The sequence below is a fragment of the Homalodisca vitripennis genome, chromosome 4 (assembly GCF_021130785.1).
Source record: "Homalodisca vitripennis isolate AUS2020 chromosome 4, UT_GWSS_2.1, whole genome shotgun sequence".
Taxonomy (NCBI): Eukaryota; Metazoa; Arthropoda; class Insecta; order Hemiptera; family Cicadellidae; genus Homalodisca; species Homalodisca vitripennis.
In genome coordinates this window covers 172,217,524-172,230,771 of record NC_060210.1, presented here as the reverse complement: position 1 = coordinate 172,230,771, position 13,248 = coordinate 172,217,524, and the positions used below count along the sequence as shown (strand labels likewise).

General features: G+C 30.4%; 1 protein-coding gene across 22 annotated transcripts in view; it reads left to right on the top strand.

Moving 5' to 3' along the window:
- The window catches only part of LOC124360638 (protein PRRC2C), a 158,080-nt gene that overhangs the window by 39,048 nt on the left and 105,784 nt on the right, over positions 1–13,248 (top strand). For all 22 annotated transcript variants that reach the window (XM_046814423.1, XM_046814424.1, XM_046814434.1 and 19 more), the window contains exons 8-12: positions 742–1,095; positions 4,402–4,660; positions 9,305–9,422; positions 12,023–12,139; positions 12,460–12,571. In XM_046814423.1, the coding sequence (XP_046670379.1) occupies positions 742–1,095; positions 4,402–4,660; positions 9,305–9,422; positions 12,023–12,139; positions 12,460–12,571 (960 nt within the window). The remainder of the gene's footprint in view (positions 1–741; positions 1,096–4,401; positions 4,661–9,304; positions 9,423–12,022; positions 12,140–12,459; positions 12,572–13,248) is intronic.

Here is a 13,248-nt window from a genome sequence, read left to right as displayed (position 1 = left end):
TTTAGAAACTCTGAAATTCGTAAACCAATCAACCTTTCTACAGTGCTAGGGACTAACTTTATTTTTCTGTGTGCAAGAAGACGTTTTTGTTTTTCCTTATTTTACAAAAATTTATATTAAAAACATTAGGCAATTTTCAGAAGTAGTAAAAGATATATTACTGAAAGTTTTATTCTAAGTTAACCTTAACAATAAATTTTGTTTTGTTTACCTATGAAATAAATAAAGTGTTTACATCTTTACAAAAAAGTGATTTTGAAGATTCATAAATATATTTTTAAATAGAATTATAAATCATTTTGGGAGTAACTAGATATAAAGACAATCTTTAAAATAAAAATAATATTCTTATCATAATGGTTACAGAAATAACATTGGGTATTCAATGGCAGATTCCCCTTAAAATATTCTTACAGAAAAATTAATCACCTTATTAAAAAAAAAGAATTCATTATCCTATTGGGACTGTTCTTAAGCATATTAAGTTTGCCTTCTCTGGTGGCCTGCACGACACACAGTTGGCATACAGTTGCTAGTACATTTGTAATATGCAAATGACCTTTACTTTAAAATAAATTTGTGTTGCGTTCAATTTAAATTTTTCTCTCGTAATTGTGTTTTGTCACTCACTAATCTTTATAGGGAACAGAAATTTTTAGATTAAGAAAATAGTTACAATATAACTCTGTTTGAAATCGTATTTGTATGAATTGTTTGTTTACATAACAATATATTTTTCAGGGTGTGAGACAAGGAGAAGATGAGGAAGATTGGCGTGAAAAACGAAGAGTTCAAAATGAACAAATTGCTATTGCAGTTGAAAGAGCAAAACAAAGAAGAGAAGAGGAAGAGAAACGTTATAATGAAATTAGCCAAGCAGCTGCCAGAAAGCTTCATAAGTTGGAAGAAATGATTCGATCAAAAAATGATAAAGATGAAACTAGTGTATCGTCACCTCTTACTACACAACATGGATCAAATACCCTTTTACCTGATTGGGAAAAAGATAAGGAAAGAAACAGGTCAAGAACGACAAGTGAGAATAAGGATGAAAAATCTGCTAAAGATCACGTTGATAATTACAGAAATATTCAGGTATGTCCAGAGTGTTCATTTATAAAGTAAATTGCTTGAAATCTGGAAATGTTTGTGTCGTTTTTTTTTTTTTTTTTTCTCTTGTATATGTGTGTATATACACAAAAATTCAGTATTCTGACTATACTGAAACAAATTTTTCTTATTTCATACTTTTCCAGCCCACATCAATCACAGTATCCATGATAGTTTATTACATATGTCATTAGTAAAATCACTTAACATTTTTGTCCAATTTAATGACATGGTAGAAGTTATCTTTGCAAATTGAACTGCTCCTTTTCGACGACAAAATAATAGAAGTTCTGCTGGAACTTGTGTTTCTACTAGAACAACAGGCAACAAATGCCTGCTTTTTTAATGGATTCTGGACTGACACTGGTACGGTAGCCTCCCTCGTATCTGGTTGGATTGGAGGACTGACCAGATACAATTTGGCAAACTAAAAATAATTTAATACTGTAAAAGAATAAAAGCATTGTGTTTAGTGTGACTCATAGTGTTTAATTGAAACATAGCCATCTTTCAATTCTGGCCGACCAAGACTAGTTAAAACAATGTCTTATTTAAAAAATGGCTGGTTAAAAGGATGTCACTGTTCGATAATCAGACTGATTAAAGCAGTAGCCGTATTAGAGGGAGACTACTATATTGGTAATAGAACTGGAACGATGATATAACGCAACACTATGTTGCATTGAGTCTAGAGAGGCTATAATTATTATTGCACTCCTTTCCTCCCTCCCTATGATTCTATTTTGTTATATATATATATATATATATATATATATATATATATATAAAACTAGAGATTTTATTAGTATTCTATAGTTACAAATATAGTTCTAAACTATATATCCATAGTTAGAAAAAGTATCAATAAATTTACTGGTTTATGTTTTCAAATTTAAATTTTAATGTAATCAAAATCAAACTAAAATTATTAATATCACATACGTAGTTTGTAATATTGAACCAGAACCGAACTAAGTGCATATTTTAATATAAATCTTTTAATTTCACGTGTTTGTAAAAATTTTAGAATTTCAACAATTGATTATTAAGTTATACATCCTTTAACTTATCAAATTGCAATGAAACAAACAGTTGACAAGACATAATGAAACGAATATGATGTTCTATTGCAATATCCAGAATCACTCCCTGTGTGCGAACTTGATGAAATGGTTCTGTTACTGAAACGGCATACTTCTATGACAAGGTTGTACTCTTCAGAGTCAGTATATCTTTTGCTGATTGTATTGGTAAATAACATTGACTACCATTATCACTTATGGCCCACACATAATCAATCAATAATCATTTATTCCTCCAGTATTTACAAATGAAAATAATAATATACATACTTGGAATTACTAGCCATAAAATTAAATAGCTATGGCTAGCACAACTTAAACTTACAAGAAAATTTACATATTTACAGTCGATTATCTTACTTTAACTTAAAAACTTGCGGTCCACACTGTAGCGTTCTCAAATTAATGAAAAATTACAACTAAAGTTTCCTTTTTACAACAAAAACATAATCATAAATAAAAACTCCAAAATAAAAGTGACAACAAAAGAAACAGCATAAGAAACATTGCGAACATGAATGGCAACTCTAAAACCACAACATAGCGCTATAACTAAAAATATATTGTATATTTACAAACTAAAAAATACAAAAATAAAACCGGTTGTTGCACAAATATACATTTTAATAGTCCACCTAAGCAATAATCTCATCATCACATATCACACTTGAGACGATGGACTATAAATTATTCTATCGATTTCCTATCAACTCAAGATTATCTCTCATTTATATGAAACAACAAAACACCCCATGTAATTAGTATAACATTACTTAGCCGACTATGAGACAAGTTAACATGACTTTTGTGCCAACAAAGCTTCAATAATTCAATAAAATTTTCTTTTCATTGAATATCTGGAAACAGTTCAGCTGATCATCGTAAATTTTTATGCTTTGACGATGCACTTGTATTGTGTACCTTGTACCCATTATAATACGTAATGTGAAAATAAAAAAATTACTAATGACTCATTTGCAGTGGCTGAAGTGCAGAATGATGTCAGTTATTCCATGTTACCTACCAAGAAAATGAAATTTCCCTAAAATAGGATGTTATATTCGCATTTAACTAATTTACTTAGAAAACTTGTGCAGCTATAAATGACCATTATGGGCAATCAATATAACATATTATATGTTTTGATCAGTTACCACTTATAAATGTAAATGATACTAATTCCATATGGGTTAATGTACGCATTATTACATCGTTATTAAAAACAAATTATCAAATCATGGGCAGTAGGGTCCAGTGAAAAAAAAACATTTCTTTCCTAGTTTACAAAATAAACTAACAAGTCATGGTTAGTTTTGTATAGTGAAAAACAACAAAGTATTTCCTAGTTTATGGAAATTGTTTTTACAGACTCATTCAACTGCAACTTTAAAATAACACAAAGTAAACTTTTTGTATTATTATAAAATAATTCACATTTTTATTGATTTTGATGTACCTAAAAAATAGCAAAAGCAATCTGCTAGTAAGTGTGTGGTAACATAGAGTGCACAAAGAGGTAACACAGATAAACCTCATATTCTTAACTGTAAAGTTATTTATATTTTTTTCACCTCTTATGACAAGAAGATTAGAAACCTCTCATTGTATTTAGTCCTATAATAACTTGCGCTGCTTCCAGAGTGGCAGGATATTCAGGATGGGTAAGTTTAGGGGTTGAGGTTCCCTTCTGTGGAGATCCATGAGGAAGGATTGTGGGCACTAATCTCAAGTCATGTCTCCTTGGATGAAGGATGTCTGACTTGCCTGACTAACTCCACAGCCATCCTTCGCAGTAGACTTACACTGGTGGGGAGTCATACATTCACTCCGCACCAGATATTAAACTAAGTTTGACATCCCACAACAATATCTAGGAGATTTAAGAGTCTCCATTCAAAATAAAAATTACAAGATTTCTTAATAAACTTCCTGGTAAACTTCCTTACATCATATTTTTCAGTAAATATTCTTGATTGGTTAATCATCCTTACTTCTCAAAAAATAAGTATTTAGAAGACAATATCTGTAATGTATCAAAATTGTTAGTCTAATAAAGAGTTGCATTCTTGTTAACTTGTTTTGTGTTTAACTCAGTTAATGTTTTAAGCTATATAGTGTTTCAGTGACAAAGTACTTACAAAGTAATTTTAATTTATGACAATGCCTATTTCTTGTAAAATTTAATGGCAGTAAAATGATTGATTCTTAGGGAGACAATAGAAGTAGTGGGTTTGGTCGTGACAGAGAACGAGACCGTGACTTACGACCCGATAGAGATGCAGCGGCTGGGCAACACTTCTCACGGCAGTTCCAGAATAATTTGCCACCCCGCTTCCAGAAACAAGCTGCTGATAGGCCTTCTTCATATTATAGACAAAATTCTGGTGGTTCTCCCCAACCTCCTCCTAGTGGTCATCCCACATATGATATGAGATGGCCTATTGGTCAGGTTGGCCCCCATTTTGGAGGTAACTTTTTGCTAATACTAATTCTACTGTTTGTAAATAGTTTTGTAAAATATTTTTATAAAGTATAGGTTGTTGTGTTTTACAATATGTCAATATTGTACCGTATTTTTAAATTTCCAATGACTAATTATTGATCAATATTTTTTACAGCTTTCTGTCATCTGCTGTTAAGTTTATGTTGAGCAAAAATCTTCTTAACAGGTTCTACATACATGTTTTTGAGAATGCTTTCAGCTGCACTGTAGCTTTGATACAGAATTTGCAATTCATCAGAACTATTTGATTTTAAACAATCATTTATTGTTTGTATGTTATATAAATAATCTGGATAAGTTAATAATATGCAAGCAAAATGCCAAACTTTGACTTTATGCAGATGATTCTAACTTAAAATATCAGCTATGGTTCTAAAAAAAAAAAAAAAAAAAAAAAAAAAATTGAGATATGTATATAATGTTGGTACAATAAGAAAATTTTAATCATTACTTTAAAATTGGAACTTTGAAACTTAGTAAGTCATATCTTAGCAGATTATGCTTTAATCTTAAAGATTATAATATAGACTTTCAGAATATATGCCTTTAATCTGTAAAAAATGTATATGTATATTTATTGTACACTTACACATGTTTGTTAATGTAATGGGCCTAGCAAAGGTATGGGCAAATAATCCCTTACATTGTAATGCCATCTAGAAAAAAGACACTTACCAAAACTATGCATACCAGAAACATTAGATACTACGTAAAGATATACGCTGGGCCCCTCAATCTTACTGAAAGATAACACACCAGCATTGTGTTGATATGCGCAAGACATTAGCATTGTCCCTACAGATTATTTTGTTGCATTATTTGCCCTTAACTTTTGCTAGAAATACTGTACAGGTATTCTTAGTGTCATTGTATTTCTTTTGAATTTACCATTTAAATGATATGTCACAAGATAGGGGATGCAATTTGAAAATTTCAAGTAACCCCCCCCCCTCTACCCCTCTTTGAAAAAGAAAGATGGGGGAAAATATTTTCATCCTTCAAAAAGTTCATAAAAGCATTTTAATAAGTATGGTGGTTATAACATCGATATTGCAATCCGTTTGGAATATATCCAGGCATATCAGGACTTAATTTACACCCTGTATATATATATATATATATATACTCTTCCAAGTAATTTTTGAGCCTTGACTGGCACCCTGTTTTGAAGCTTCGTGCAGAGTTTTTAATTTTTTATCCCGTACAATTAATTATTGGAGAAAACACAAAAGTGTTATACACCAAAATTACTCTGCAGAATATGTTGTACAATATAAACATAATTATAATTTGACTTACCTGAGTAATGGTGGATGTTTGATGGTCAGAACTCAAAACTTTGTTTTTCAAAAAACACTTTTTTATATTATGCCATTGAAAAAAAACTCAAAATTAATTTTATTTAAAAATCTAAAATATGCAAAATGTTCACCTACTTATGCACAAAAAGAAGATACATAGTAATAAACACTTTTATTTACAAATAAAATTACAATTGAAATTGGAATCTGGCCACTATCAGTTGCCAAGTCGCGTCACGCGGAAGTAGTCGGGAGCTTTTAGCGGCCAGTAAAAGAAAAAATATTCATATATATATATATATATATATAAAAGTGAATACATTATTAGAAGGCTTGGGATCTTGTGATTAAAGTGATATAACTTTTATGCGATTCGAGCGGTAATTATCGGAACTATGACGTAATTAGTAGACGATGTTTAATGAGTCGTATATTACGACTCTGCCAGTTCACAGCGGGAAAAAATGAGTCGTAATTTACGATGTTGCCAGCTGGAGGGTTAAAGTAAAAAAAAAACCAGAAAATCCAGTGCTCATGTTTTAACCCTTTGCACGCCAACGTACCTATATTACGGCCGTCGGCTACTCAACCGAAAATCGCCAACGGCCGTAATATAGGTACGTCTCGTTTTTCGCCTGTAATTTTCTTATAGTTCATCTGATTGCCGCGAAATTTTGACTAATCGATAGTCGATTAGTTGCTTTGAAACCAAAAAGTAGTTTATTCCTTTATGGACTGTTTGTTTGGTCGTATTTGAGCTTCGCAGCTGTTGGATTGTTTGGTCGTGAGTGAGGTTACGTTCGTGTTGCTGTGCGTTGTTTACCTTTGTAATTCTCTCATTACTTTTGTTGTTAGGGCATTTTTATTATGCCCCTTTTATTAGATTCATTGGTACTTTGGATTATACCGGACATTATACCGACCACACCCAGACATGAATCGTTATTTGACATTTAGCTTCTACTGATTAATAGATTAGCGTAGAACAATATTTCGTCGATATAAAACAGGAATTGTCTTATCGCAAACCCCTCCCCATCCTCAGACAGTTGACATTTAGCTTCTACTGATAAAAGCGTAGAACAATATTTCGTCAGTATAAAACAGGAATTCTTATCGCAAACCCCTCCCCATCCTCAGACAGAGGTCAAAGTCGAGCGGTCTAGTAGATAACGTGATTGCAGAGTCTCGGCGCCCGTTTCGCTTTGTTGTACTTTCTTATTTTTACCCCTACATTTCTCCAACAAACAAAAAATTCAACAAAAACAAACATTACCAAACAAAAAACTAAACTCTTTATTGAAAAAAACACACAAAACTTGATTTTTATTCTTGATCACAATCCGCCACCCAAAATGCGAGTGCCTCCGGCCGAAGGTGCTTCCGAAGCCCGCACTGATGTCAACGAAAGAAAAACATCCCTCGAGATAGTAACCTATCAGTAAAATATAATTCTAGAGGGACTGATCAGAAATATAAATTGAATTGTAATGGAAAGGCAATTATGTACCGTGCAAAAAACTTAAATAATCATGTGATGCCGCGCGGCCTGCCGTAATCGAGATTCTCGAGAAAGATAAGATAACAGCGACCACAATACCTGGAAATGCTTGTTGATTGATGGAATGTTAGTTCTGTTACTCAAATACATCGTTTTATAACGTTCTAAGTTCATTGAAAAAAGTTTAAGTGAATCTGACCTCATTAACAATTGGTAATCTTTGTAAGTTTGTAATTTTGTAATTAAAGAGTTGTTTTTTCGTTCTATAACGTTTGTTTTTAATATATCTATAAATTTATATTTTTGTGTTCTTCATACTGGTGTGGTTGGTATAATCCCAAAGTACCGATTTATTTTAGTATAGTGTCAAATATTGATTTGTGAATATAGTGTAACATTACATACAACGTCCATGCAACTTACAAAAACTTTGCCCGTGTCACGTTTAGTAAAAGAAATCACAATTGGACTTCTATATAAGTTAGGCTTTTGAAATTAGGGTTAATTTTAGAGTTCTCAGAACCCTTCATCAGAAACACACTGAATTAATAAAACAGAGAAACAGAACCCAAACCAAGAATTAAAAACATAACCAAAATAGAATTTTTACAAATAAATAGCATAAACAACAAGATTCCAATCAGCTGTATGTAGAATGTTTGAAAATGTTTACATAGAACTAAAAATTTATATAAGAAGGAAAAGAGAATCATCTTAAGTTCAAACCATTGCGTTGCCTTGATTTTTGTTACATTCAGTCAAAACAATACTTTGAAAACCATACGGGAAATTTAAACATTTGGTATATGTTAAATGTATGATAATATACCATATTATTCCTTCCAAATATATTTTGGGGACAATAATTGTTAAGATAAGGTTTCTTTTTAATCTCCAGTTTTAAGGAATAAGTGGAGTCTGTTGATTATGTCACAAATATTTCACTATTTTTATGTATTTTATAAAGCTGTCATGATTTGAAATTCAATTAATATGAGATATTATATATTGCGATCACGTATGAGTAAGAATAATTAAAGTGTAGGATTTATAAAATACGGCATGTAGTTTTATTCACTATATCTAATAATCACCACTATTATTCACTACATCTCACAATTAATGTTGCATCATTACTTTAGTCTCTCATACTGTCAATTTTATGTGACACATTTGAATCAGATACAATAAAGTCACACTGTAGTGCTGCTTGATCTCAACTGGGTTTTATTTACAATACTTTTCGAGTTAAAATATTTATTGGAATCTCCAATAAACTCTGTTTCTGTTCCACAAAACATTTTGGTACAAACTGACAAATAAAAAAGCAATTTATTTTTATTAATGTTGAAGAAAGAAGCATTATGGTATCAAGTAAAAAGTGCTGTGAGGTCAAGAATATAGGTCGTTTTCTAATTCTATTCAAAATTAGCTATTCAAGAACTAAAATTAACCCATTTTTGGTGGTAAATTGCCTTTTCATATTTCTTTAATGGTGTAAAGCCCACCTTTTTTTAAGTTGCAAAAGAACCTGGATTTAAATCAATTTAAGATTTTTATTTGTAGCAAGACTTTGTTTCGTTTTGTTGTGCATTGATTTAAAGGTCTTTCAACTATCTTTTATTTGACAATTTGACACCATCGAATATATTCTAATTGATATAATGCTCTAACTTGTATTTTGGTGAAAAACTGACAAATTCTTGGATATGATACCCAATGCTCAATAAAGTAATAAAGATTAATTAAGAAATGTGTTACTTTGGAGAATAGAAGATTTGTAATGTTTAGTGTGAAATTATAACAGGATCTAGTGGCGGCATGAAGACTCACCGAAATTGCAATGAACGTGAAATAACAGAATATGAGAGGGAAGAAACCAAGGCAGAGAGAGTGGTTTTGGACAATGCAATGGACAGAGACAGGTTGGTTTTATTTAAAAAAAAAATGTTATGTCAGATTTCAAAATGTCATTTGTAATTATAATAGTTATTTTTAGATTAGAATGTGCATTTTGTCTTTTGCATATGAATAATTTCACAATGCAACAATAATTTGCTGTCAGTCCTTTTCCAATCATATTTCTAAATAGTATTTCATAGCTAAATATATAAATTTGGCAACAACGGAAAGTGCAAGTTAGTAGCTTTTAACATGCTAACAAGTTGAAGATGGCGTTTTTTAAACCTTTTTATTGTTTTGTTTAATAACTAAAGTACATTGGTGATAAAGTACATTAACTATTGTGTGTGTATATATACAAAATAGTTAAATTACACTAATTTTTACTTTTTTGCAGTTCTTTAATTAAGTATAGATTGACAACTATCACATGGTTTCATTGTTTGTATGTATGTGTATCACCTGGTTTCATAGGTTTTTTGTATGTAGTTGTTGTTAGTGTGTTTTAAATTTATTGCTGTATTTATTGCCTCAAAATTAATTTTTATCTTGATCACAGGACTAACAAAAATTAATGGATTCTTTCAGCAGCATTGGATAGGTTTTTATTATAGACCGTTAGTGTTTCCATATTCCAACGGAAATTCGCATAGTTTGATAGATTTCCAAAGTAACATCGTGTAAGACATGCAGGAATCACATGTCCATTTTACATTGCCTTTATATATTCCTTTTAATTCTTCATTGGACAGTGAGGTACACTGTGAATGATACCATTTACAGCATCTCCCTTTGCATAAAATTGCATTATATTTTCCAACATTTATACTACACTTTCCACATGAAAACTGATTTTTATTCCTCATTGTGATCAGTACAATTAATTGATTTTTTAACAGTAGAACCACAATATATAGCGAACTTCCCTATAATGTTTTTAAAATAGACAATATGATATTACTAATCTTTGTATGTATTGTATTTATTTTTATGGCTAGAAGACAAAAAAAAGAGAATATAAATTATTCTATTATTTATCATATAATTTATTTGTCACAATTAAATTAAAACTTAACTTGTTTTTTAGTATAGAAACATGTATTTCAGTCTTTAATAATTATGGCATAAGTTATGTCTAAAAACTTTCTTAGTATTCAGTGAAGTTTAATAATTATATCATTCATTACTATTGGGTACAACAGTTAAAGCTTTAATTGGGCTATACTAGCTGGTATCCAGCTATATTCAAGTATCTAGTCAGCTAAGTCAACAATAAGACAAACTGCGACAATAGAGTTACTACTGACAGACAGTATGAATAAACTGGTTACTACTAATTTTAAAATATATGTCTCTTTCCTATTAAACAATAATTCTTATTGAAAGAGAAAATAGTTAAACAATGTCCACTTTGTGTTTATTGTGCAAATTTATTTGATTAAGCTCTCAAATTAATAATGTTGTATTCAAAAGTTCAGTTTTAGTGTTTCAATAAATATGTAATTGTAACAAAAACATGTGTGTTTGCCAGTCTGGAAGTAAGTACTTTTTAGTAATTAAATTTAATGGTAATTAATATATAGAGAATAATGTTTCTTGTCTTCATGAATGTTTAATACTTATCACAGAACTTTAAAACTTCACTAATGTCAGCCCAGGCAGGTTAATTATGTATAAAATATAAGAAATCAGCACACATAACAACTTAAAATCACTAAACTTGACCTATCACTAGCTCACAATTTTGTCCCAGGCATTTGAAAGAAAAGAACTTTAAATTTGTATTCAAACTGCATAAACTAAACATTGTTTACCTCCCTGGTATTTACTTAATTTGTTACATACACACCATAGTATTTGTAGCAAAATTTATTCCCAAACAAAATATATTCAACACAACCACATTAGAGAAAAACAATTAAATTTACTGTGTTTGATGTATATGAAGTAGTTTGATTAATTTTCTTACTATCACTAAATGTACTGTACAATTCAAGTACACTAACTGTTAACAAGTTTTTTATGCCCATGATCACAACATTGTTTACAGGGTGATCTCTTTGTAGTAAAAAATATAAATTTTGGTAAGTTTAAAAAAGTTTGAATTTTCCTCTAGAAGGAAATAATCAAAATTATTTTTCAACAAGTACTTTTACTTTTTTATATTTATTTAATGTTTGGGGAAATCTTTAAAATATACTACTCAACTATATGAAGGCAAAACATTATATCTCAAAAGAAAAAGAAAAGTAGCAGAAGCTGAGGTTGTTATTACAGAATTTTCTGAATAGCATTTCTTCTAGTTACATGCTGAACATAGTAATAAATATTTTTTTAATGTCTGAGTTAAGAAGATGAGGATTATCCTTCCAATCCGGAAATGTAAGTCTGCTCTTCTTTTCCTATTCTATCAAAAAGTCTCATGCCAATACCAGGCTTTTCCACCTCTATAATCATAAAAACCATTGTTCATATTCCTAACTACTTCTTATTTTGTTTGTTGTATCAGTACCAAAACCATTTAATTGGTTTTAAGTGTAAATCAAAAAATTAAATGTAATTTTAAATCTTGGCTAGATAAAATTTATAATTATTCAATCAATATATTTTTATTATTTTATAGGGCGAATCACCCCCCCAGTAGAGAGAGGAATCATGAGAGCAGCTGGAAAGGTCCAGGCTATCATGAAGAGTCAAGTCATAACAGAATCATTTCTGAAAAAGAATTTGATAACCGACAGTAAGTAAACAGTTTTAATTAGATTGTTAGTGCTAGGATGTAATCCAAAAATAATGATCTTTGAAGACCTCTGCTTTATTTATATCTCGAAACATTACACTAATACAATACTTGGCACTTTAATGACAAAATGTAGACGGGTACATATGATGGTGTATATCATACATCCCTTTAAGGTAACAACCTAAAAAGATAACTGTGCCAATTATGTATTAAGAGCATGCTAGAGAGAAATTGCTTGCTGTTTGATTCTAATAGTACTTCATAATGATTGCATCTAGATATCGGTAGAATACTAAGCTTTATTACATTTTTTACAGGTTTAAAAAATGTCAGACGAGTGAAGATTACATTAAAGAGAAAGATACAGAATACAGATTTTGTGAGGAGGTCAGGGATCTGGACAAAAAACCTACTGAAAACAAATCTGTTGTAAGTATGAGATTATTTTAGTATGTATCTTAGTATGTATCTTAAAACAGCAACAAATGTTAGATATTTCTTCATTAGAGAGTTATTAACTGGTACATGTATACACAAAATTAACTGGATACATTTAATATTTCAAGTGTTGGGAAAAATTTACATTTTTATCTTAAATTATTTTAAGAATATTTTTACAGGGGTTTAAAAATCTTAGAAATACTTTTAAATCAGTTACACAGATAACATATAATAGTCCCATAGAAGTAAACTTTTGATATGTTTTTAATGGTTTATATTTTAATGATGCCATTACATAATTTAATGAACATTAAAGTGTTTTTGCTGAAAAATGCACATTATTATGCTACTATAACTTTTTGCCATTTTACAAATACAATATGTTTGGTTATTATGCATTAGATCACTTTCTGATGCATTCTTCATGTATGTGTGGGATGTCAGTGGGATAAATACTAAGAGCCACAGTACTTTCACGGGACTCTAACCAGGTTTACCACCAACAATGAGAATCTGGAAAAGCGTGCATTATGCATGAATTTCAGACTCCGGTAAACATGAGTGAACTTTTATAAAGTGCCCGGAATTTTTGCTAGGGATGGATCATTTCTAATACTAGATACCATTGTTTTTTACACTTGATTCTGATACCAACAGAAGTGCTT